Here is a 26,255-nt window from a genome sequence, read left to right as displayed (position 1 = left end):
AAAGAAGACTTCTTCTAACACTGACACATAGGAAATTATTTCAGCCTTGTAATTCGTCACCAGCAGTCTCGGTACAAGAAGGATGTGCGGTCAAAGCTTGTGCACTATACCTTCTAGGGTGGCTGATGGCCCTGTGAGTATAATCACAGATGTGCTTGTACCCCCTTCTCTTCCCTTCTCCACCAAAGCAACGAGTCCATTCAAATCCAAAGTTCTTCTTTTTTTCCATCTTCACAATGAACTAAATATCAAATCTCCAAATCACAGGAAAGAAGAGTATTGGAATTAAATTCAGACTTTATAAGTTTACGCAACAGACCTTTTAATCCCACAACAACCAGCACTGCTTGGAGAGGTGAATTGTGACTTTAGAAAAAAGACTCCCCTAGGTTGAGTATTACTAAATGTAGCATATCTGCAGATGGGACTCAAAATACTAACTTTTCCCCTTCTTATGGTGTTGTGATTGACAATATTAAGTTGGTGACTCATCAGCCAGGACAAAATAAAGATAAAACAAATGTGATGTTGCATAACACTCATGCTAATACTATCCAGACTGGAAGAGAGTTGTGACGTAAGTACACACAGATCAGTCAAGTTTCAGTAAATTATCATCTTCATTTCAATCATATTATTTATGCATCTGCTATACCCTGAATTTAAAAATAAATCTTTGGCCTAACACTGATTAAAAGTGCCACATACTGGTATTAGTATGTTAGGTATGTATGTGTACTAACTTTACTATAAACTTTCATACATTTTTTTATTAAAATAAAACCAAAATCTTTTTTTCATTTCTCTTTATTAAAGGCTCAATTCCATTTAACTGCAAATCATTTTTATGTACTTTATTAACCTTAAATGTCTGTCTGGCGTCTGGACTAACCTATACATAGCATACTTGCCTGCAAGCTGAATAGTCTGTCCCTCCTGGGGGAATGCTGGACATTCCTGAGCAATGCAAAGCAGGGACCTCCAAGTCAGTCAGGTTATGGCCTCTTGCTAAATGAGCTGTATCTGGTTCAAATGCACACTGATTACTGAGAAGCAACAGAGTTTCCATGCTGAAATGCCACTAAAGAGAAGATATTTGAACACCTATCCTGATGCAGTAACACGAACAGTGTCTATGTTGCTTGATTGTTTTTGTTGTTGTTGTTGTTTTTGTTTCTTTTACAGAAATGTGGAATTCTGAAAATCAGTTCGTAGACGTAAGAATCTTTTTTGATTAAAATGCAGTCACTGTGGAACAAAACCTTATCAGTGTTTATCTCAATAATGTGTTTATTTGTGAAATTTTAGAAGGCTTCAAGGATCATTTTCTCCCCTAATTTTGCAGATTCTCTCACATCTTAAGGCAAGTGTTCACATTGCTTAAATATACTGTAGACTGCTGCATGAGTTTCCGTGATCAAAAATCCAGCCTGAAAGGTTTGCTTTGTCAAAGATTTATTAAAGTGCCTTTAAATGCAGTAGCATATGCTTGGTTCTTTTCATTTGGGGGGGGGGGAAACGAGGAATGCCCAAGACATCCGGTTCAGAATAAAGGAGCAGTTGAAAACTTGAAAACTGTGGCTGAGATTGTAAAGTTTATAACATCTGTAGGCGAAAGAGTTATTTATTTAACTCTGCCAGAGAAACACAGCAAATGTCTCACTGTTACAGTTTTTCCTGCGTGCTCCATTTACAGTACTACATGCATTTGATTGTTATTTCATAGAAATGGTGTAATTTCTAAAAATGAACTGAAATCAGTTTACAGTATCACAGCATGTACCATATGTGTAATGGCTGGTCTTTCAACACAGAATTCTTTCTTGACGTTAAATGACTATGGTGTGTTTAGAGAAGCTAAAGAGGCACACGAAAGTAGACTATGTAGATTACTTTCATTTAGAAGAAATGAAAACACAGAGAAAACTGTCTACAACTTGAAATTGAGTGAGTTGCATTATTTTTGCAACACACACACATATATAATAGCATATATATTTAAATAAAAAAATAAAAATAAAAAAACACCCAGCACGCCCCTGCGGGCGGTTTATCCTTCAAGCTCGGGTCCTCTACCAGAGGCCTGGGAGCTTGAGGGTCCTGCGCAGTGGGCAGACACTGTGCGATTTTTTCAGTCGCGCGATTCAGCTCCTGCTCAAACTGTACGGTTGACTCGCAGGGGTTAGAAGTTCATAGGTCACGATGCAGGGTCTCACACTATACGGCCCGATGCTCTGATGCGACCTGAGTGCTCACACTGTGCGTCCATAAAATGAAGGTTATAACAGAAATTCTGTCGCTCGCTCTCCCTCTCTGTCTTTCACTCACACAGACACACCACCACCATCAACTTTGCTAAATTGCTAATGAAAAACATTGATCAGGCAGCTGTGATTGAGCAGCAATGTAGATCCAACTATTTTCACGGTTGTTGTGGTCGTGATAATTTTGTGAGGCCACATCGAAAAGGCTCGGATGAGCTTTCCAAAGTTCTACAAGTTGTGCCTCCATCGCTTGTGTCCAGATCACACGCTGCACTGCCGTGCTGCGCCGTCTTTTTCGCTGACATTTGTGTTTGCGCGTGCGCAGTGTGACAAACTGCGGTGACACCCTCACGACGGTCGTTTGAAATCCTCACGACCAAGCGATTGATGATCGGGAGCTGGTCGTGAGGTGTTAATCGCGTCTCGTTACCCCAAGTATACTACACGATGCACGACGCACGATGAAGGCCAAAATCGGGCCGATCGCACGACTCAAAAATCGGCTCAAAATGGGCCAAAAATCGCACAGTGTAAGCCCAGCATTAGCTGTTCCCACGACTGCGCTCTTCTGGACAGAGATCTCCGATGTTGTTCCCGGGATCTGCTGGAGCCACTCGCCTAGCTTGGGAGTCACCGCACCTAGTGCTCCGATTACCACGGGGACCACCGTTACCTTCACCCTCCACATCCTCTCGAGCTCTTCTCTGAGCCCTTGGTATTTCTCCAGCTTCTCGTGTTCCTTCTTCCTGATATTGCTGTCATTCGGAACCGCTACATCGATCACTACGGCCGTCTTCTTCTGTTTGTCTACCACCGGTTGGTTAGCCACCACCATTTTGTCCGTCTGTATCTGGAAGTCCCACAGGATCTTAGCTCGGTCATTCTCCACCACCCTTGGGGGCATCTCCCATTTTGACCTCGGGACTTCCAGGTTATACTCGGCACAGATGTTCCTGTACACTATGCCGGCCACTTGGTTATGGCGTTCCATGTATGCCTTGCCTGCTATCTTGGATGTTCTTGTCTCATCCTGGACTGTGGTGCATATTGCCAGAGATTTTTGATTTTTCAGCTGCACATGATGTGAATATCCTGTTCTAGCACATCCCAAAAATATTCTTTTGCATTGAGATCTGATGAATGTGAAGGCCATTTAAAAATACCAGCATGCTATTAAAGTTTGTGAAAGGGCGTATTATCCTGCTGAAAACATAAGACGACTACACTGTTGTCATGAATGCATGGCCATAGTCAGCAATAATACTCAGCCGTGGCATTAAGTTATATGATAACCAGCTGAGTCTCATGCTCTTCTGCTGCAGTCTTCTGCGGCTGTAGCCCATCTGCTTTAAGGTTCCATCTATAATGCATTCAGAGATGCTCTTCTGTATAATTTGGCTATGATAAGTATTTATTAAAGGTACTGCTGACTGAAACAGTCTGGCAACCGCCTCTGACCCTAAAAGGTCCCTTCATAAACTCCAACTTCTTCAAAATTCTGCAGCTCGGGTCATAACTTGCACTCCGTTAAGTGCTCATATTACCCCAGTTCTTCAGCAGCTTCACTGGTTGCCCATAGAAGCCAGGATAAATTTTAAAATCTTACTTCTTGCATACAAGTGTATCCATAAATCTGCTCCTTCATATTTGTGTGACCTGCTCCATATCACCACTGTTTCCCGCACTCTCAGATCATCATCTGCTATTCATCTTACTGTTCCGTCATCACACCTTATCACTATGGGGAACAGAGCTTTCAGTCGCTCTGCTCCTCGGCTCTGGAACTCTCTTCCTCCTGCACTAAGAAATATTGACTCCCTCTCCGTATTTAAGACACAGCTCAAAACACATCTGTTTAAACTGGCTTATTCTCTAGTGCTGATTTTATCTGTTGTCACGCTCTGTTTTGTAATTTTAACTTATTTTATGTATTTTATGACTATTGTTCCTTTTATTAATTGTGTTTTTGTAAGGTGACCTTGGGTTTCTGAAAGGCGCCCTCAAATAAAATGTATTATTATTATTATTATTACTGGATCTACTGGTGACTGTGTAGATCATTTGATTGAACTCACTGTCATGTTTCGAAACAAGTCTGAGCTTTGTGAATTTGCATGTTATCCTGCTGGAAGCAGCCACGGGACACTTTGGTGATAAATGGTCAGAGACCACACTCAGGTAGGCTGAGGTGCTGCTTAGTTGATTCTGAGGTGCCCAAAATGTTCCACAAAATATCCCCCACTCCATAAAGCGATCAATACACTGTTGACACAAACCAGGACGGATCCATACTTTGATATTGTTTACACAATATCAAATGTGGAAGCCGAAATCAAGATTCATCAAACCAGCTGAAAACTGTGGACAAATTTCCTTTCCTAGATGACAGGATTAGTACTCTGTGTAGTTTTCTGCTGCTGTAGCCCATCTGCTTCATGCTTTGGCCTATTGTGCCTTCAGAGATGTTCTTTTACATACCTTGGTTATAATAAGTGTTTATTTAACTGCTACCTGCTGCCTTCCTATCAGGCTGGAGCCTTGAGACGACTGTTGTTGTGATGTGGAGCATTATAGATAAAATAGAACTAAAGCAGTCTGTTAAGTGTATATTTTTTTTTCCAAGAATAAAATATAGTTATTTGTTTATTAATTTCAGTTTTCAGTTTACATGACATACTTGAAATGAGCTAAATTATAAATAAAAGTATGACTGACTGACTATGTTTCCAATTGGCCACATCTTTAAGCAGATGAGGGACGCAATTCATCTTTGATTTCATATCACGGTCACATAAAAATAATATATGATATAGGAATAGCTATGATAAGGAATTGCTGGATATGACTGCATTCAAACTAGTGTCTAATATTTGAGCTGCCAAAGGAATACGAGCCACTGGGCTGCAGTGCAGTTTATTTATACGGGCTGTGTATGAATAATGTTCACAAGACATGTTGACACAGGTCAAATGTGGGGAAACCAATCCAGTAAGAAGAAAAATGACACTTTGTTTGTAGCCTACAAGCTTTGGAAATATCATTCTGATCAGACGTGCGGACACAGTCGTTTCTACCCAGGAATCTGATGTGGATCCAGCGTGAGAGTGTTTTTCCCTGCATCTATTTTACATCAGATATTTGGGTAGGAAAGCTTAGAGATGCTGGCAGCAAACATGCCACTTCCACCATCCCCTGAAAACCGTGTTATGTCTGAATCAAACACACCGTAAAAAAACACATGCACACAGAAAATATACAGACGTACTACTCCTGTCACATTTTCATCTGCATGTGGTACGTAGTGAATGAGCCTCATGTTTGATCAGCCAAGAGATCCTTGTTTGTTTTAATCATCTTGTTTAGGGTTAGATGAAAGAATGCATAAACCACTAGAGGAGAAGGTATCTTTGATGAATACCAGGAAGGTTAGCTGGTTGCTCGTGGCTGTCTGGTATGTATTAGTAGACTTTTCCTATGGCTTGAATGTGTCTCCCTGGAACTTAAGGACTTTATAAAGACTTTAGATGTAGTGCTAAAGCATGCAATTAATTATAGCTGTTGCAAGTACGTTGCTACTTTAAAGATGTTGTTTTACTTGGAGTAGTTCAGAACCAAGCCCAACACCCACATCATCTTGAGTACATAGAGACCCATTGATGGTGGTTTAGCCTTTTGTGTAACCCTCTGGTGTAACCCGTGATCCGAGCTGCTGCTTGGTTACATCACGTCATGGGTGTTGACTGAGTTCACCGCTGCACCATTATTTTTACTCATTAGGCCACCTCGGTGAGCAATTGCAACTTCTCTCAGTTACATCTCAGTTTCATATCGCCTGATTTTGTGTCCAAATTACCCCAGTCTTAGCTGTGATCTGACCTTAGATCTGCGGATCTTCTGTAAAGCGCACTGGTGCACCAGGGTGACACCAGCGCAAGACACCTTGAAATTGCATCACTTCCCTAAAGCCAGCGGGCAAGAAACACTATATCATTGATCTAATTTAAATTATCTGCTGGCACGTTGGTCATTTGTCACCGGTGACCCCTATCACACTGCTGTTATACAGGAACACAGTACCTCCCACTCTTTATTCTGTCAGTGCAGCTGCAGAGCTGTTCGTCCCAAGTCATTTAGAATAGATTCGCTGCTTGAGAAATAATGATGACAAAGGATGTTGCCAGCTTAAATTAAAGTTCGATTTGCATGCGTTAATCTGTAACACCACCTGTTCTCGTTGTTTTCATATGTTAGGTCGATTGCTTTGAATGAGACTGACCAGCATTGCCCCCCATAAGCTCTCTAAACTATAACTACTTTATATTACCTGTGCTATATTTGAATGAAGACCCTTTATCATTAAAAGAGTACCTTACTCTTATCTTGTCAAATTGTTTAAGGACTGATTAAGGAATATTTTAACTTCCTCTCTCCATCACAAACGTTTATTCCTAATTGCAACGGGTCACCTTTTCAACTCTGCTCAGGAAAGTAAAAGAAATCACTGACAGAAAAATTCTGCCTTCGTCATGATGATCTTGGAACAGCCGTGTCGGGAAGTTTTGAACTACGGGCCAAAACTAACTCGAAGCCAAAAAGCAGTTTAAGTATGATAAACTGGTGCTGTCAAATGAAAAAGCTGTGTTTTCGCAAATTTCAAAAACATTTCTCCTGGTTGACAAACCATATAATTTTGCAATTACAGTGATTCATAAAGAGTTGTTCCCGCTAACCCAGAAAATGAAAGACAGCCGAATATTTTGACATCCATTACAAAAAAAGTTAAGGTAATTTCTTGGTACATTAATACGCTTGGTGCTGTGACAGGTTTACAAATACCATTATCTGTAAGCAGTAATGTGCTTACTTTTTGAGTCATTTATTATTTAAGTCTGTGCTCAGATCCCTGTACCAATTTTCCAGCCTGGTTCATAACAATGCTTTTTATAGAGGAAGCACTGCCTGGAGTTTGTCATGTGTTAATATTTATCCAAAAACGCATCTCCTCCAGGCTGCAGAGTAATGGGAACTGTTTAAGAAAGTAACCCACTCTGCTTATATGCTTTTTTTTATCTATTAAAGACAGCACCCTGCTGAGACATATGTTGAAAGAAGAAGAGCACACTGTTTAATATATGTGCTTCCTTAAAACACAAGGGTTTCATTGTTAGAAGTGCTGGGGAAGCAGAGATGACTCTGTGCTTCAGAAGATTTAAGACACAAGGTTTAGATTCAGCTGGAACAGGGGCCCTGGTCATGGTGGGTGGTGAGAGAGAGAGTATGACCTTATCATGAAAGGACTACATTGCCACCTACTGGTGGTCAAATGGTACTACACGTGACTAAAAATTCAAGTAAATTCAGATTGTTACAGCATGTTCTCAAAGGGGATTATCAGTTACTTGAGACTCAAAGCAAAACTAATCACAGCAGGTTCAGCACTGATGAAGTAAATGTAATAACAAATGTAATGCTGCTGCAAAAATCTAATATTAACTTCACCATAATTAGCACTTAGTGTTTCTTCTTCACTCACCTCTTTTCACTCTATATGTGTTTATACACAAATCTGCATTTAATTAATGGTTATCATTCATCTCTGGCTCACTTCTCCAGAGTGTCATTTGTCCTATCTTCCTCCCCCAGCTGGTCACAGCAGATGGCTGCCCCTTCCTGAGCCTGGTTGTGCCACGGTTTCTTCCAGTTAAAAGGGTTTTTTTCCCCTCCCTACTGCCACCAAGCCCTTACTCATAGGGTGTTACTTAATTGTTGGGGTTTTCTCTCTGTTACTGTAGGGCAGGGATGTCCAACTCCAGTCCTCGAGAGCTACTGTCCTGCAGCTTTTAGATGCATCCCTACTCCAACACAGCTGAATCAAATGGTTGGATTACCTCTTCAGCATGCCATCAAGTTTTCAGGCCTGATAATAAGCTATTTATTTGATTCAGGAAGAAGGATGTGTTTAAAAGCTGCAGTGCCATAGCTCTCGAGGACTGGAGTTGAACACCCCTGCTGTAAGGTCTCAACCTTACAAAATAAACTGCCTTGAGCATCAGTTATTTAAATAATATTTGTTTATTATACTGTGATTTACACTGTGGACAGAGTAAAAGTGAGAAAAAATATATTTTTGAGACAAAAAAATCTAAGAATAATGCGAGAAAAGCTTGCAAACAATTTTTATTTTCTTTTTTTTTAAAGAAAGGGAGCAATATCACTTAAGTGTTCATGGTTAGGTTGAAGAGAATGTTTTGGGATCAATAAGAAATGTTGAAATCCCATTATCAACGGGACTGGTTGGGAGGTGTCTGTAGAAGCTGTCTACAAAGATAAATCGTGAAAAACAAAATACACTCACATAGCGATTTAAACAGAAATCAGCTTGTAGTATATGTGAACTTCCTTGCAGTTTAAGATAGAAAAGTAAGGCGAAGTCTGTCTTTGATTGAAAAAAAAGACACAATTTTCCTATTTTTCCCTCTTACGAGTTTTTTCTCATAAATTTGTCACGCTTTACTTGTAAATGTGTCGCGTTTTCGCTCATAAATTTAACATTTTTTTAGGCACTGTACGTCTCATTTTATCTCGTCACACTCCAGGTCGATAGGTGGCGGTAAAGTTGAGTGTTTTTTCTTTCAATGTCCGGTGGTTTCGCTCAAGTCGAATCCAATATGGCGGTTAACAGACTAACATGTTTGGGGTTAAATGCCCTTTATTCCACCGTCTGCGTCCCAAAGCAGGTAAAGCATTTACGGTAATCTTGCATGTATTAGCTGAGGTTGTGTTTTCATTCAGACTCAATCTATTATCTCTGACTTTCGGTCGATAAATGTAACATTGGCTGTTTTATTGATGTAACTAGCGTTCTGACGTTAGCTTCGCGGCTACTAAGCCTGCTATGTGTCAAACCTGGCTCAGTATGGTTCTTTGAAGGGTTTAACAGGACATGATACATGTCCTCTTATAATACATGAAAATTATAAGAGGACAGGTAGTATATGCTCAGTTCCCGTGCTTGTTCTAGCAAGAAAGGTTGAGTGATTAACTTCTTTTTACGCTATGGCTTCTAATGATCTTGAAAGCAAGATATTTAAGCTGAATAAAATGATGACTTTGTTAGCATTAATTGTGGCCCGTTATCCCTCAAGAGCAACCGATTTCTTTTACAGCTGAGCGCTCGTTATATGGATAAAATTATTCCCTGTTTAGTTTTACTTGAACCTGCAAAGTGAGCCTTTTGTTAACACGATCTGTGTGGAATATGCAAGCGTCATAGGAAGGCACGTTTTCAATGGATCATCAGAAGTTGCATGTAGTAGTTTTATGTCCGAATCACCAGGGTCTCTCACCCTCTGTTATTTCGGAAGCGTACGAAGGAGGTTTCATTTATTTTTTGGCTCACATCTGTGTGTCTGTTGTCTTGGGCTCCTGATGCTCTAATTCGGGCAAACTTGATTTCTGTCATAGAACTGAAACTGCTAACATCAGGTCAGATGCTCTATTTTCAAGTGAAAGCTTGTCCAAATGGCACACGGCAGTGCAGATGAGCCGAAATAATCAGCTTTTGGTTTAGACTGCTCTGGCTTGTCTGAAAATTGTTAGGGCCTAAAGGTGGTTCAGACAGTTAGAGCTACAGTGTGTGTAACTGAGTACAGAGGCAGACTAAATACTTGTTCACTAACTGAAGGAGCACTGTTTGCAGGCATTGAGGAGCTGCTGGGGGGCGGTGGAGCAGGTGAGAAGTTACTATGTTGACTGGAGGATGCTGAGGGATGTCAAGAGGAGGCAGATGGCCTTTGACTATGCTGATGAGAGGTTACGAATTAACGCACTGAGGAAGAACACCATCCTACCCAAAGAGCTTCAGGTATACACTGAAGAAGGACGTCTAAGTCATATGTGTATTAATAAATAACTCAGCAATGGTAATGATTGAACTGTTACAGAATGAATCCTTGAAAAGACATTAGTACAGAGTGAAGTATTAATGTCTATTTACTTATTTATTCATTTTTTTGCAGGAGATAGCAGACAAAGAGATTTCAGCACTACCGAGAGACAGCTGCCCTGTGAGGATACGTAACAGGTGTGTGATGACTTCCCGACCACGAGGAGTGAAGCGGAGGTGGCGTCTTAGCCGTATTGTCTTTCGTCATCTAGCTGACCACAATCAGATGTCTGGGATTCTGAGAGCAAGGTGGTGATGAGGTCTCACTGGACATTTTGAAAAACAAGATTTTTCAGTGGTTATCAGTAGACAGCTACATTTGATTACTTGTGTAAATTATGTTTTCCTTGGTCAGTAAGGTGCTGTTGCTTCCTTATTAGCCTTCTTAATATAAAAAATGAGAAAGTTGATATGAGTACTGATAAATAAATGAATATTGTTGTACATTACAGTTTTGTGAGTGTCTTGGTTTATTATAAAATGTTATGTGTAATATAAAAGTTTTATAAAAGCTTAGCATCTTCTACTGTCACAGGAAAAGAAGTAAGTTATTTTTTAAGGTAATGGCTGCCCTAAAATGAGATGTAATTCATAGGCAAGAAAGCCCACATTTTCCTTTCACTTACTTTCTTTTCATTTATTCTGTATGTAATATATAACTGGTCTTTTATGTAGTTGAAAAGTATCTAAGATGTAACAAATACCAAACGTGTGGAACTTTTGCTTCAAAGCAGGATGGGTCCTTGCTTTCATTTGGTTAGCACCACATTCTGGTCTTACCATAAAATGTTCCAACAGAAATGAGGTTAATCAGACCAGGCAACAATCTTCCTTCCAATCTTCTTCCAATTTTGGTGAGCCTGTGTGAATTGTGGCCTCAGTTTCCTGTTCTTAGGTGACAAGTGGCACTCGATGTCTTTCTGCTGCTGTTGTTTTGATATGTTGTGTGTTGTGGAAAAAAATCAGTGGAGTATGAAAAGAAACTGGTTTTCTGAGATTTATTTTATTTAATTTTTTTGTGTCCTTTCCGGCACTGTAGCAGAATTATTTTCTGAAGGCCAAGAAAAATGCCCACCAGATTTATTTTCCCAAGTAGACTATTACGGCTTTTACTATACTGGTCCACTTGATTGTCATATTTTATTCAACCTTCATAATTATTATTATTATTATTATTGTTCTTGTTGTTGTTATTAATTAATTTTTCATTTTGAGTTATTACAATCAGAACAGACAGGACCAGGGGATGGGAAAGAGAAAGAAAGAGAGGTTGGGAAGAGAATTAACAGAAGGAGAGGGAAAGATAAATAGAGAAGAGGGATAGAGAGAGAAAAGATGATGAAAATCTGCGTGATCACCTGCTGAGAGAAAAAGAAGACAACACAGTAGGGAAACCACAGCAACAACCAACATAAGCATCAGTAACAGTAAATAATAAATAGTGAATGTTGCTAAGCAGCATACAGTAATAATAATTCATGATACGTTTAGAGGCAGCAGCCAACCAAGATGGTGTGTGTCTGTGAGTACCTGCTTGTACACCTGTGTGTGTGTGTGAGTGCACTTATGTTCATGTTTTTAATAGAGGTTATATCATTCAAAACACAAATTTTCCTCTATGTTATCCATTCAGAGATGCTGCTTCTGCTTTTTCTACCATGATTGTAATGAGTGACTATTTGAGTTAATGTTGCCTTCCTATCAGCTCAGAGCAGTCCCAGTAGACTCAGACAAAAGTCACTTAAATCAACTTTCTTCCCTGTTTTTGTGCTCAGTTTGATCTTCACCACATCTGCTTGTCTAAATGCACTGAGTTGTTGCCATGATTAGTTATTTGCATTAATGAGCAGATAAAGGATCGAGTGGCCAATGTGCGTATATATAATGCAATTAAATAGAATGTGTCTCTTAAAGTGGTGCAAGTTTGTTGAAAGCCAGCAAACTGTAACATTCATTTGATTTTACATTAAAAGGTTCAGTAAAAAAGTTGAAATTACCTTAAAACGGTTCATTTAATTCATGTCATGCTCTACATACAAGGACACTTTGCTGTTTAGCAATGATTAAACTTCAGTACAGTAGGTGGCGGTAGCACACCTGTAATCGGCCTTGCAAATTGCCAAATGAAGAAGACGGAAGAGCTTTGGAAAGAAGCGCCGCTGGAAAGTAGTCTGAGAGCAGTGAGGAAGAACCGGAACGGCATTTCATAGTGTAGCTGATACTGATAAGCCTGAATGGATTTAACCGAACAGGTGAGCAGAATCGTTTCATTCAGTTTAGTGTTCAGCAAAACTGCATCTTTTAAGGTTTAGCTGCGGTAGCTGGATTTACATAGATACAGTGGAATTAGTGCAATGCTTGCTAACGACAGTCCTATCAACCCGTTGCGAGCAGCTGCGTGATGCCTGATAAAAAAAAATTATTATTTTTTTCTCCAGGGTAACGTTACAGTTGTAAACTAAAACAAAACGCCTGTCTGGCAAATACGATTACAGTCGGTAGTCGTGCGTGGCGGTGGGTGCCAGTAGCTCGCGGCCCAACTTAGCTGTTAGCTTTTAGTGGACTACCAGAACATTCTAGCAACATCATTCAGTGTAAAACAACTACTGCGCTGCTAAACAAATCAGTACGGTAGTTACTCGGTGTCTCTGTTAGCTGTCTGGAGATGTTACTAGACCCACTCATGTACAGTATCATTAAGCACTTTTACATTTGAATTATACACACATACATACATACATACATACATACATATTACAATACATCTGTAAAGGATCTCTCAAGACGTGAATAACTGTAATATGTACAGGCTTCTAAGCTGTTTGGATGCCAGATAAATCGCAGACAAATGCATAGTTCCAACGTGTGTTGTGAGTTAGGTTAGACTACATTTAAATAAAGTAATATGACTTCGAGAGTTGATTGTGGGAAATGGGTTAGTGACTATATAATTATTGTAGAAGGCACTTTGTTCTTACTATTTATTAAGTTACAATAGAAATTTTTATTTAGAAATGAAATGTTAGTTTTTGCACATTTATTTACTTATATAGTTTTGTTTTTGTTTTTTTAATTAAACAAATGTTTGGTAGATGGATTCAAACCGACAGCACTACTCTATTAGTGGATGTGCATGTCTCAGTGATTGTATTGTTCCCCTCATACAGATTAAACAGTTGGAGGCAGACTTGCAGGAGCTGGGGTCCCTCTTGGAGAAGGCAGAGAGGAAAAGAGTTCAGGATCTGCTTAAACAGGAGCAGAAAAAGGTGGAGAAGGAGCTCGCAGCTAAACGACAACAAAAAGAACAACAGGCTAGGAAGGAGGCAGACCCATCTGCAGCCACTAAGGCAGCATACACTGTCAAGATTACCAGCTATGGTATGGGGCAGTTATCGAGTAGCACTATCAAACATTACTGAGAAAACCAAGCGGTTAAGATGCGTTCAAGAGCTGGGGAGGGGAAAAAAACAGTATTTCAAAATTGTTCACATGTGTATCATCTTTTCTGCAGCATGGGACCAGTCAGATAAGTTTGTCAAAATTTATCTGGCATTGAAAGATGTGCACAAAATATCAGCAGAAAATGTGGAGGTCAAATTTACAGAACGGTGAGTTGATAATTAGCATAGTGTTCAGTTTGTTTATACATTCCTGTTCCCTTATCAGTGCACGTGAATTTGCCCCTTGTCTGTGTTGCAGGTCATTTTCTGTGCTGGTGAAGGATCTAGATGGCAAAAACCACGAAATGACAGTTCTGAACTTGTTGTATCCAATCAATGAACAGGACAGCTACAAAAAGGTAAACAAATCATCTGCTGCTTACTCAGCTTCTTCTCCTCAGTCCAGCGGCCATGAGATGTTTGTATTTCAGAAATCGGTTGCTGGCTTTGGGTCAAAAGTCTTTGTCATCTTAGATGAGTGGGTGTGCTTTAGGAAGCAGTGTTGCAATCTCTCTCAGCAGACTATCCCCATATTTCACAAAACTGTGTAGGTCTCTGATATTACAGGCCAGTAATCGACCAAATACTTGCAGTATATACTTCTTCTCTCTCTCCTTCTCTCACAGCTAAAACATCAGTTTGCATGAAGCTGTGCATAATGCAGGTTTCCTCTGCTGTCTGTCAAGAGGGTAATGCTTGACAGGCAGCCACTCCGTGCTACTCAAAAGCTCTGTGGCAGGACAAATCAAAGTTTTTATTTTTTAAGATTGCCTTTGCATATTCTGCATCATATCAACAGTTCTAAGCCATGTTACCTCCTGCAGCCATCACACTAAATCTCTTTTAAACCAGAGAAAAATGTTAGATGGTTGTAATGTAAGCTTGCTGCTTGATGAAGAGTAATGGAAAAATAAAATAAAATCATGTACGCATCAATATAGCTAAGAAAGCAGGTGAAAAGGTACCTTGTGCATCATTTTAAATAGATGCATTTATTTGTATTTATTTTAAGATTTCAGGAAATATTAGTCATTTTGCAGTGAAAAACTGGAGTAGTGATTCTTAGTGATTGACCTGTTTGTCAGAGAAAAGTAAGCATCAATGAAGAGCCAAATAAAGTAAAACATTTAAAGTTAAAACAAAATTATGTGTGGCCACTAGGGGGCAGCAGACACCCTATTTTTAAGCTTGTAGCAATGAGTTTAAATATACTGCATTAACTTATTAAGGTGGCTATTGTGATTATACGTAAACCTTGTTAAATGTAGTGTCAGTGTTCCTGTCACTTTTCGTCTTTGATTTGAGCTGCCAGTCTGTTGTCCACACTCTGAAACTGTCTTTTGCTCTCTGCAACAGATAAAAACAGACATGGTCTTGGTCATGTGCAAGAAGCAGTCAACAAAGAAGTGGGACTGTCTAACGGCGGTGGAAAAGCAGTCTAAAGAGAAAGAGTGAGTTAGAAATGTGCTTATTGATTTTAGTTTGTGAAATGAAGTGCAGCAACAGTGCTGTGTCTCAAGCCACTGTGATTGCAGTGCAGTGATTGGGTGCACACATACTACATGAGAGCAATCCAAAGAATTATTTGCACCATTAAAGTATTTTCCTGCCGCCTTTCTACAGAAAACCCAGCCTTGACGATAATGCTGACCCCGGCGAGGGCCTGATGAATGTGTTGAAAAAGATTTATGCAGAGGGAGACGACGAGATGAAGAGAACAATCAACAAAGCTTGGACAGAGTCCCAAGAGAAGAAATTAAGAGGAGAGGAGATGATGGACTATTAAATATTGCCACTTTTCCACAGCAGGACCAAATGAGAGCTCCAAAGGTTGAAGCAGGCATGACTTAATTATTCAAAGTAAAGTCTACATACACCGCTCGTAAATAATTTGTCTAAAGTAATGTCTAAGCTCGGGATGGCCTCAATTTGGCCCTGCTTTGAAAACCAGGCTGCTGGTGTTCTTAGTGATGGGCTACAACTCATCTGTCACTCAAGCAAAAGGATGGAGTCCATCACGTGATGACCTGAAGACTGCAAGAACGCACACATTTCATCACAGCTGACGTTAAGAGTCCAACCTGTGGGTAGAAAGCAGGGAAAATGTTGTCTGCTTCCCCACTTACATACATTCCCCTATGTGTTTTGTGAAGTCGCACTTAAAGAGTTAAAGGACCACTGCTCAGTCATTTCACAGCTCTTGTTTTTGTTGTCCTGGCTTGTTTCAATAAAATGTCTTGTTGTGGTTTAAATTGGATCAGGGTAAATGTAATTGTTCATTTTCCATGGTAGTTAAAAATCAGTACAGATTAACTTGGCAAATATTTCTTTTCTTTCTTTCTTTTTTGTCAGCTATAAATTTGCCAAAGTTCTCTTACTTATGAAGTAAACCTGAGAATAGTTTTCTTTCTTTTTTTTAATCTTTACATCAGCTGTATGATTTTGTAAATCCACAAATAAGTCACGTAGCATACAAAGACAGTAAACTATCTTGTGTCAGCCTAGTGTAATACTGTACTGCATGCAGGTATGTTTAAAACTACATTTTCCACAATCCTTTTTTTAAGTTACATGTTCTGAAATACTTGATGTGACTGATTTTTGCAGATTTTTTTTCCGACATTGTAAAAAATGTGTGTTTTCACTGTTGCTGGTTGTTCTCTGCTCTCATAAATACAGCTGTTGAACTCAGAGTTTTTCCGTCTGTCTTTCAAGCTTAAAATTAGATTTAAAAGTTATTAAGCATTTTATTGCCATTTATATCCACTGGCTGACGTTTTCAGCTAGCCTTCTCAGTTAATATTTCACAGAGTCGTATCTTAGATGTGTTATGAAATTACAAGATGTGATTTGCCTCATGCAGAAGTAATTGTCCTGGAGACATGGATGGGTTGTGTAAAATATGCATATACTGGCCACTATTAAATGCATGGTTATTAACTGCTCGATAACGTGCATATCTAATTACCCACTTGTTTGGCAGCATCTCCATTCAGATATATAGGCATCGGGTCAAGACCACCTGCTGAAGTTCAAACTAAGCATCAGAACGGGGAAGAAAGGTGATTAAAGTGACTTTTGACATGGTATGGTTTTTGAGGTGACAATAATTTTAAAATATCATTGTGATCGAGGCAGAAAAGCGTCTGTGAACGGCCGTCTTTGAAGCAGCAGCAGAAGACCACACTTACTGCTGCTCCTTTTCGCTAAGAACAGGAAGGTGTAGCTACAGCTCACACCGACTCACCAAAAATGGATAACGGATTGCCTCCAATTGTGCATCCTTTTATGACCACAGTGGACATGTCTTCCAAGGGCTGATTCCTACAGGATAATGCACCATATCTCCAATGGAATCCACAGTCTAAAGCACCTTTGGGATCTGGTGGATCAGGAGATTTATATCTGAAGAATGTTTCCAGCACCTTGTTGAATCTGTGCCATGAAGAATTAAGACCATTCTGAAGGCAAAGGGGTCCAAGCCTTTACTAGCAAGGTGTGGTGATATTACCGTAAGCATGGTCAAGCCATTCTGAAATTCTAGTGTCACAGAGTTGCATTACTCCCTCGGGTGTCTCATCTACTCTCCAGATAAAGATGCACAGTATCAACATTATGAAGAAGCTGCTGGGCTGTCCTTGAGGCCCATCATGGTCAAAACAAAGAGCACCAAACAGAGGGTGACCACTCTATCAGGCATCAGGCTTTCTTCAGGCCTTCACCAACAGCTATGATCCAGAATTGGAATTAATAGTAGGCCCACTTTTTATTTCAGGTCTTTATTACTGTATTTGCACAGTCAACACTGGACAAAACTGCCAAATATTAAGGGCGAAGGCCACTTTGCAAAGCCGAGTGCAAATGCTGTTAGAGCAGGCTTTTCTTTTCTTTAGTTTCTTTTACCTTTTTAAAAAATAAGAAAGCACATTAGCTTTATAACTGACCACTACTGTGTCACTAGAGAAATATTTTTCATAAGTCATTTATACTGCACATTCAAGTCCTCTCAGACCTGAGCTTGAGAGCTTCACGTTTTGACCACCAGGTGGCAGCCGTATTCAGGACTTTCTCCGGGGGGACTGCACACAGGGGAAATCTAAGCCAGGATTTTACTGTAGGAGCCTTGAAAGTTTTGGAATTTTTTTTTTAGTAGAATAACACTTTTTTTCTTTGTAAGAATATGGTCACATATAATATATATAATCTGTGGAGCCCTAACAACTGATTCATACATTTATTTGCAGAATGGAAATGATATGTTCCAGTCCCATCTTATATCTAATGAAATACTTTCCTAGTAAAAGGTTTTTCCTGCGTTTAAGTCTTGTTCTTCTTAACAAAGTCTCCTTTAAATTACAAAAGTCTAAAAACTTTCTTCTCTCCTTACATGCTTACTTACCTCTTTTCGTAAAGTGGCTTTTTGTATATAAAGGGTTAAAACACTGTCCGGGTCACTGGCCTCCCAGCAGTCTCAGAGACTTGAGCCAAAACCAAGCGACTCTTTTTTATCAGCTCTTTCATTCATATTTCCTCTCAAAAAAATCCACATCAATATTTGATTGAGTTTCTGTCTGAGCAAATCATCTGGAGTTTCTCCACCAATGCACCACCTCCTGCCCGCCCACGACTCCGTGACGTCGGTGCCACTATATAGCCAGGGTTCGCCTTTCGTCCACACCAGTTGGATAAAATTGAAAGAGACGGACGTACCGTGAAGACGCACTTGGCACTTTTACGGGAAAAAAGAAGAAATATTTAAGCGAGACGGAGACACGTACGAGTCGATCGTTTATTCCGCTGTGATAAATGAGTACCGGCTGTTTCACCGCGGCTCAGCGGATTTCGTGCCACACCATGAATGCGGATTTATTTAAGCCTGCTCCGGAGCGTGGTGGACCCCAACAGACTTCTGCCCCGGCGAAAAACAGCAGGAATAAACACGATCAACCCAAACCGGAGCTGGCTCAGGTTGTGACGGATCTCAAGACGGGGAGGTCCTACATTAAAGGGAAGCTTTTGGGAAAGGTACGCGCATTTCATACATTTTTCTTCGCCCCTTTTCTCCTTTTCCATGTGTCTGTGCGTCGCTGCGTCGGTTTTGACTGAGGAGGCAGATGGATCTAGAATCTGAATTAATTAGCCGCAGTTTGGGGCTGATTTTATTTCCCCACCTTTCCTTTTTTGTTTTCTCTTTCTGTTTAAAATCACTATGAGCCATGTTCCAGGTGTGCTTGTGATGTGATGCGGGAATAGAGAATGACCTCGTGGTGGATGTGACCAATATTCCCCCCCCCGTTCTCCTCCTTGCTGTTCTCGTCAGTGCTGAATGAATCAGACGCAAGGTGTGCCCAGCTCCGGTGCGCACACATGCTTAGCCATAAAAAATAAATAATTTAAAAAAGATCTCCACCGATGATGAACGTTTACAGCCTCCTCTCGTATTTTAATGGCCTGCCGTTAAACCAAAGACACGCTTGTCTGACCACAGCATAATTTCTGCCCCTCATGATTATGATGATGATGCATCAGCATCGCTTTTTGAAACGGTGTCTATGGAAGCGAGTTTATCAACGTGTTGCTGGTCGTATCGATGTGCTGCAGCCAGTTTTTTTTCCTTCCTCTGCCTGCCGCAGAGCTAGAAACGTCTCCGCCAGTTTCACGGTTAATGAATGCAGCAGCTCAGGCTGCCTCATCCTTCATGTACCCGAGCATGTGTAGTCTTGATCACATCCTGGAGAGAAAGGGGGGAAAAAATGTCTGTATAAGCGGCAGTAAACGCATCTGGGGGATGATGTTTTTCATCATATCTGCGCATACAAGCCAATAAAAGATGCCTGAGGCATCAGATGGATCGTTTTATAGTCATGACAATCATTTTTATGTCTTTAATCTTACCTCGATTATTGTTCCTGAAATTGTTTTGACTGCATCGCTACCTTTCCTCAGGTCAGACTTGCCTTGAGACTGAGTGTGTGGGTTTTAAACCTGCTGCTTGTGTAAATTGATCATTCTGTTTGTTTCCCCCCCAAAGGGCGGCTTTGCTCGATGCTATGAGATGACAGACCTGTCCAACAACAAAATGTATGCAGTGAAGGTGATCCCACAGAGCAGGGTGTCCAAACCACACCAGAGAGACAAGGTACACGATCACCAATCTTTGTGTCTCCCGTGTCTTGCATAACTGGAAATCAATGTCTGGGTTGTTGTTTTTTCTTTTGGGACATTGAAACGTCTTCACCGATTGATGAATTGTCATATGTTGACAGATTACGAACGAGATCGAGCTGCACAGAACGCTGTCACACAAGCATGTGGTGAAATTCTCCCACTATTTCGAGGACCAAGAAAACATCTACATCTTCCTCGAGCTGTGCAGTCGGAAGGTGAGACTTTAGAACTCTAGAACAGTCTGCGCTGCTTTGTGTTCTGCTTGCACTAACAGTATTTCTTGTATTACCCTACAGTGCTGCTTTGCACGCTATATTCAAAAGGGGTCTTGGCAGATTTTTACTGTTTTCCTAGTGAATGTAAAAAAAAAAAAAAAGATTTCTTTTATGCAGCTGCAGGGATGCATATGTGCTAGCAGTGTTTGTACAGTCCCACTCACTGATGCAGGGTTGACGGTTCACTCATTGCTCTCTCTGCAGTCCCTGGCACACATTTGGAAGGCGAGACACACACTCACAGAGCCTGAAGTGCGCTATTACCTCAGACAGATCATATCCGGCCTCAAGTACCTCCACAGCAGAGGAATCCTGCACAGGGATCTCAAACTAGGTACGTGGTTGAAAATGCGGCTTAACGCATACACAAAGCATCCCAGGAATCTGTGACTTTGGACGAGCATGCGTGTCATCTGTGGAATGCTGACCGGACAAATGCTTTTGTCTCTTTCAGGGAACTTTTTCATCAATGAGAACATGGAGTTGCGGCTGGGAGACTTTGGCCTCGCTGCCAAGCTGGAGACAGTTGAACAAAGAAAAAAGTAAGTTAATTGCTTAAAATGTTTATCTGCTGGAGGATACCAATGAGCTTATTGGGGCCCATAGATCATACTACTGTAATGATTGTTATAATGAAACAAAGCTCTCGAAGGTCTCTCCATATTACCTTTTTTAAATTTTTTTTATGAGTATTTTTGGCCCCATCTCAGATGTATCTTTTAAAAATCTGACTTTTAATGGCCTATTTTAGCACAAGCACCCTCAACCTAAACCATTACATCAGTTACTAAGCATAATCTTCCTCCCACAACTTTCCTCCTGCAAGTACCTAACTAAACCGGTTTCCAACTGACAGTTGAAAGTACCGCTTAGAGCACAGTTTCAATTCCTGTTAGACAGCTTCCTGTGGAATACCAGAAGACTGAGAGTGACAGAAAAAATATTTCAAACATTACCTGTATGCCTAATGTTGAAACCAAACCAGTTTTAAATGTTTGAAGCATTACATCTTACCCATATATGGTTCTTGTTTTGTTTTTCTTAGAACAATCTGTGGGACTCCCAATTACTTGGCTCCTGAGGTGCTCAACAGACAGGGCCACGGCACAGAGTCTGACGTGTGGTCCCTCGGATGTGTCATGTGAGTCTTTTTACTTTAAGATGATTATAAGAACTATCCCGGTTTCATAGAGAGTGTGTTGGGGGGGATTTTGACCTTGGCGTCACTTCGTCTCAGTCGGTCGGGAAAGTGGGGACTTTTTTTTTTTTTTGTCCCCTAAATCACTCACTCTTGTTTTTGAGCTGACTCACTGTTGCCTTGATTACTCTCTCACAGGTACACACTGATGTGTGGAAACCCTCCTTTTGAGACGCTCGACTTGAAAGAGACGTACAAGTGTATTAAAGAAGTTCGCTACAACCTGCCCTCCACGCTTTCCCCTGCTGCTCAGAAACTCATCTCAGGCATCCTGCAGAAGAATCCCAGTGACAGACTCACGCTGGATCAGATCCTCAACCACGAATTCTTCAAAGTATGTTGACCTTCGGGAAATTTCTTGCCAGTGTTACGAAACACAGTTGTGACACTTTTATCTCGAGGTGAAGGAGTGTGAAAATGTCAGTGCTTGATCTGTTATCTCAACTGAGAACAGAGTGGGCACGCTCCAACCTCTTCACTTTTTCTCACTGTTTTTTTTTTTTTTTTTTTTTTTTTAATGCATCACCTTTGCCTCTTTCTCAGGGTTTCACTCCTGACAAACTTCCCCCCAGCAGCTGTACAATGGTGCCAGAGCTACACCCTCCCAGCCCTGCCAAGAAATTCTTCACTAAAATGGCCAAAAGCCTATTTGGAAAGAAGAAAGCAAAAGGTGAGCAAGCAGCATGAGCGATTGGGGGGGGTTAGTTTTTCAGATTTAGTTTTAAGAATATCCAAGAGCTGCTGTATTATTTAAACAGTCCTGCCTTTAAACATATTTGTTGTGACTACAGTGTGTCGTGTTTTCACAGTGGAAAAAATTCCATGCGAGGACAAAGAGGACAAGGATATTTCCAAGCTGGTGTCGGGCATCGTTAAATGTTCCATCAACCGGCAGATCAGCTACAAAACAGTGGGAAACAACGAGGTAGTTTTTTTTTGTTTTTTTTTTTCCCCTCTCTCTCTTTCCTCTGTGAGAAACTTTTGACCTGGTTTACCTTAATTTGGGTAATTCCAGCCAGTTATGCACACAGTTCACATGCAATTACACCCGTTCTAAAGGCTTGGAGAAAACACAAAATGCATATTTTAATAGCATACAGCCTCCATTACATTTGAGAATTGCTTTCCATTAGCATGCTCATTTAAATAGTAAAAGTGCCCTAGAAAAAGGAACTGTTAAAGAAATGGGGTGGAAAAGATGTCTTAATTTTTAAAGATGCGTTGTTTTAAATTTGTTTTTCTTCAGAATAATGTAAGATGCATGACAAAAAAACTAGTTCAGACCAGAAGAAATGTAGCAGTCTGTTGGTGGTAGCTTTTGAAACTTGATAAGCTCTAGTAAGCTCATCTGGGTGTTTGTTCGGGTACTTTGTTATCAGAAGAATCTGAAGAAGCTGTTACTGCACACTTAGGGGTGGGGGGTGGGGGGGGGTAAATGTTCTCTGCTCAGTAACGACATGACGTATTTGTTTTAAAAAGACTGAACAGAACCTAGAGTATATGCCACAATTGCAGGATGCTCAGTTGGCCGATCCCCAATCAGGCTCGTCTAGTTTATTTATAGAGCCAAAAAGGAGCTACAGTTTTTGCTGTCATGCATGACTCTTCCTTTGTCTTAAGAAGCCTGTCCTGAGGAACCAGATTGTCATTAATAAGCGCAGATGAATATAGATTTGTACAAGTGTACTCTGAAAGTAGTGCTCATTTTAGCTTGTTTTCATGTTTGTCTGTTTGCGGCGGGGGAAAAAACAAACCTACTCGCACACCGCTTGTGGTAACGTGACATTAGAAACTACGTGTCAAGCTTGCAGCATGCCTGCAACGTGTACAAAGGGAAACCGTGCAGCTGAAAGTAGTTCCCCCACCTTGCAGTGGCAACGAGATGCACTGCATTTAGTCTAAGATGTTGCAGAAATTGAATAAATGAGCTTCAGCGCTGACACAGCAAAAGTGTGCATGCAAGGATTAAAGGAGCTCATTCCCTTTATCTCTGGTTACCCTTTCAGGCATGTGACACACTGCTCTTTCACTTTGTTGCTCTTACTCATCATGTGCTAATCGCATGTTTCGTTGTTGCTCAGGTGACGTCTCCCACCGGTCAGCTGGTGAGCTCTGTGCCTCTGGAGCAGACTCCTGCTGAGGAGGAATCCAGAAAGTCCATTTCCCGGTCTTTTAAGGGCACCATGGCCAGCAGCACTGAACGTAAGTTTCTGTTTGTTATTTATGAACACACATTTGGTGTTTGTTGTGGTGGCTGATTGCAATCAGGGTTTCTAATTTTTGCTCGTTTTGGTTGGTTTTTCCCTTCAGCGTGTGAGGATGTGCTGACCCCTGCAGCTGTTGCCGACTCTGCCCTGAAAGTTCTCACGAACTGCCTGGCCACCATGCCTGCAGGTATGTTTATGCATAAGATTGTAGCTCAGCCATAATTTTTTGTTGTCCTTGTGGGATTACTTGAGTGGACCAAAGAGGAATAAAATCAAGCAAAATGTCCTTCTGCTGTTTGCCGCGATTAGAAAATGCAGCAGAATCATTAAATTTAACTAGCTGGATATTTTCCTTGAATCCTCAGAATTTCTGCTGACTCATTCTGCTTATTTGAGACACACCATATGTGTTAAGAGAAACAATGTTTTGACTTTTTGAATTAAGATTATTTCACTAATCCTCATTTTTTTTTTTTAATTTTTATCTATCTTTTTCTTCAGCCAATAGGAATCCACCCTGCCTGTCCAGTCCGCAGTCCTTCCTGTGGGTGACTAAATGGGTTGACTACTCCAACAAGTATGGCTTTGGCTACCAGCTCTCAAACCAAAACGTAGGCGTGCTCTTCAATGAGGGAACACATCTCAGTCTTTGTGACCAGCGCAAGTAAGTACTTTAAAATCAACTGATTAAGATGTCATGTCAACATTTACAGTGCTTAAAGCTTATTGTCAGTTGCTTAGTGACTAGGCTCAATGGTGTAAACGGAAAAGATGTCAAGTTCATCTTCCAATTTTTTTTAACTTTTCCCCCCCCTTCTTCCAAACAGGACTGTCCACTACTGCTTGACCAACAACAAACACTTCAGCTTCCCTTCAAACTCTCTACCTGAGCAGCTGCGCAACCAGAAACAAATAGTTGAACTAATGGCTAACTACATGGAGGAGAACCTAATGGAGGTAGGAAAGCACCCATTAGTTTTCAGCCATTACTTAGAGTGACTGACTTGCATTTAATGACAACTGTAAGCCAGGATTTGTGCCTTCATAAACCTGTTAAAGGGCACTTGAAGAGATTATGACCTCATGCAAATGAAACTAAATAATTTCTGTCCTCCTCAGGGTGGAGATCTGCATTGTCAGGAACATGTCTCAGCTCCTCCTCCTCTGCTCCTCCAGTGGGTGAAGACTGACCATGCCCTTGTCATGCTCTTCAATAATGATACTCTACAGGTTTGTATAATTAAATTAATAAAACCAGTCATGGGACACTGAGTCTACATAACTACTTTTTCAAAGCAGCTGGATTATAATTCTCCTTTTTTTTTTTTTTTTTTTTTTTTTTTTTTTTTTTAGGTTAACTTCTACACAGACCACACCAAAATCATTCTGTGCAAGTCTTCTGACGACGCCTACCTGCTCACCTATATCAGTCGGGAACGTGCCTCGTGCACGTACCTCCTCAGCATGTTGAATGAAATGGGCTGCACATCTGAGCTACGGCACCGCCTTAGATATGTGGTCCAGCTTCTCCAGCACCACACTGATGCCTGAGAGCACAGCTCAGTGCCTCCCAGGCTACCCGAGTGACAGATGCCTTAGAGGCAACCTGACTGGTTGATACAGTTTCTCAAGGCATAGCCAAGCAAGGCAATGTGTTCATATGCGTGACGGATGAAAAGGATGCTCAACGTCTCTGAGCAATATTCTTGTCTGGCTTAGTGCCTAGGCAGCTGATTTATCAAACTGACTGATTTTGATAAATGTCAAGCAGTCAGGGAGTTGCCCAAAGCAGCATCTGCCTCAAGGGGTTGTGCCTATCCAGCTAAGCCTCAAAGGTATCCACCTGGAAGCTATTGATACCTAAAATAAAGACTCATACATGGCCTGAAATGATGGATCCCTCATCGGCAGATTCCTACAAAACAAAAAAAGACAAAAAAAAACCAAAACAAAAAAACCCCACCCAGTTATCTTCCCTCACTCAAACGCACTGCTTCTTGTCTTGGGCCTTTCAAACATCCGCCAACCCTACAGCTTTCAGCCTCCCCTGATAGCCCATCACCCAGGCATGGTATCTTAAACATTTCTCAACACTAAAATTGTCCCTTTTGCTCAGAATGGAGATAATCCTGCAGCAGAAATGCTCAGATTTCCAAAAGTATTTTAGCAGCAAGGTCTTTTACACCGTTCTCTTGCACTCCAACTGATCTTTCAGCAAAGAAGCTTTGTGAAGAGGTATGGTTTGACTAGAGAGAAAGACCCCCCCTAAACCCTCAATTGGTTCATTGTCTTTTTCTTTTTTCTTTTTTTTGTGGAACCATGGTGTACACTTTGTTTTCAAATTTGTTTTAAAAAATGGAAAGAGCCAGCTATAGGATCACACTACAATCTTGACCTCACACGCACAAATATGCCTGGCCTTATTTGATGATGGTGATGCTTAAGTTTGGGAGTCATTGCTTCTTCTGCTCCAACATCATTTTTTTTTTTCTTTTAAATTGCAACCAAATTTCACTGATGTGGTGCATAACAAACTACTGGGGCTGCAGGAGTAAACACAATTTTGCACTTTCTTTTTTTTTTTTTTTTTTTTTTTTTTTTTTGTTAATTCAACAGGCGTACGAATGCTTTTACCACTTGTTCGCTTTATTTTGTACAGTCTACTTTTAACTAGATACCAAAAAGCATTTCAACTTTTCCGTTTGTTTTTAAAAAGGGAAAAAAAACGATTCAACTTTTTAAAATTCACACACAGTAG

The 26,255-nt window shown here is 40.6% G+C and overlaps 3 protein-coding genes across 3 annotated transcripts; all 3 read left to right on the top strand.

The window, feature by feature from the left end:
* Positions 1–8,873: 8,873 nt before the first annotated feature.
* On the top strand, positions 8,874–10,658 carry mrps14 (mitochondrial ribosomal protein S14). Its single transcript, XM_005912805.3, has 3 exons — positions 8,874–9,001; positions 9,964–10,128; positions 10,283–10,658. The coding sequence occupies exons 1-3, from the start codon at positions 8,900–8,902 to the stop codon at positions 10,463–10,465; spliced, it is 450 nt and encodes a 149-aa protein (XP_005912867.1). The 5' UTR covers positions 8,874–8,899; the 3' UTR covers positions 10,466–10,658.
* Positions 10,659–12,324: 1,666 nt separating this feature from the next.
* Positions 12,325–16,342, top strand: LOC102299824 (calcyclin binding protein). The gene is made up of 6 exons (XM_005912806.2): positions 12,325–12,461; positions 13,377–13,587; positions 13,721–13,817; positions 13,909–14,008; positions 15,006–15,100; positions 15,273–16,342. Exons 1-6 carry the CDS (start codon positions 12,444–12,446, stop codon positions 15,433–15,435), a joined length of 684 nt encoding a protein of 227 aa, XP_005912868.1. The 5' UTR covers positions 12,325–12,443; the 3' UTR covers positions 15,436–16,342.
* A 1,968-nt stretch (positions 16,343–18,310) lies between these two features.
* plk3 (polo-like kinase 3 (Drosophila)) lies at positions 18,311–26,094 on the top strand. Its single transcript, XM_005912807.3, has 15 exons — positions 18,311–18,674; positions 19,681–19,788; positions 19,916–20,032; positions 20,297–20,426; positions 20,547–20,634; positions 21,138–21,233; positions 21,429–21,624; positions 21,834–21,960; positions 22,100–22,215; positions 23,372–23,492; positions 23,601–23,684; positions 23,999–24,161; positions 24,325–24,454; positions 24,617–24,727; positions 24,851–26,094. Exons 1-15 carry the CDS (start codon positions 18,456–18,458, stop codon positions 25,046–25,048), a joined length of 2,004 nt encoding a protein of 667 aa, XP_005912869.1. The 5' UTR covers positions 18,311–18,455; the 3' UTR covers positions 25,049–26,094.
* Positions 26,095–26,255: the final 161 nt, after the last annotated feature.

This window comes from Haplochromis burtoni, unplaced genomic scaffold (assembly GCF_018398535.1).
Source record: "Haplochromis burtoni strain Fernald_Lab_line unplaced genomic scaffold, NCSU_Asbu1 Contig_3, whole genome shotgun sequence".
Taxonomy (NCBI): Eukaryota; Metazoa; Chordata; class Actinopteri; order Cichliformes; family Cichlidae; genus Haplochromis; species Haplochromis burtoni.
Note: the sequence above shows the minus strand (reverse complement) of the source record. Positions and strands in the feature narration are given on the sequence as shown.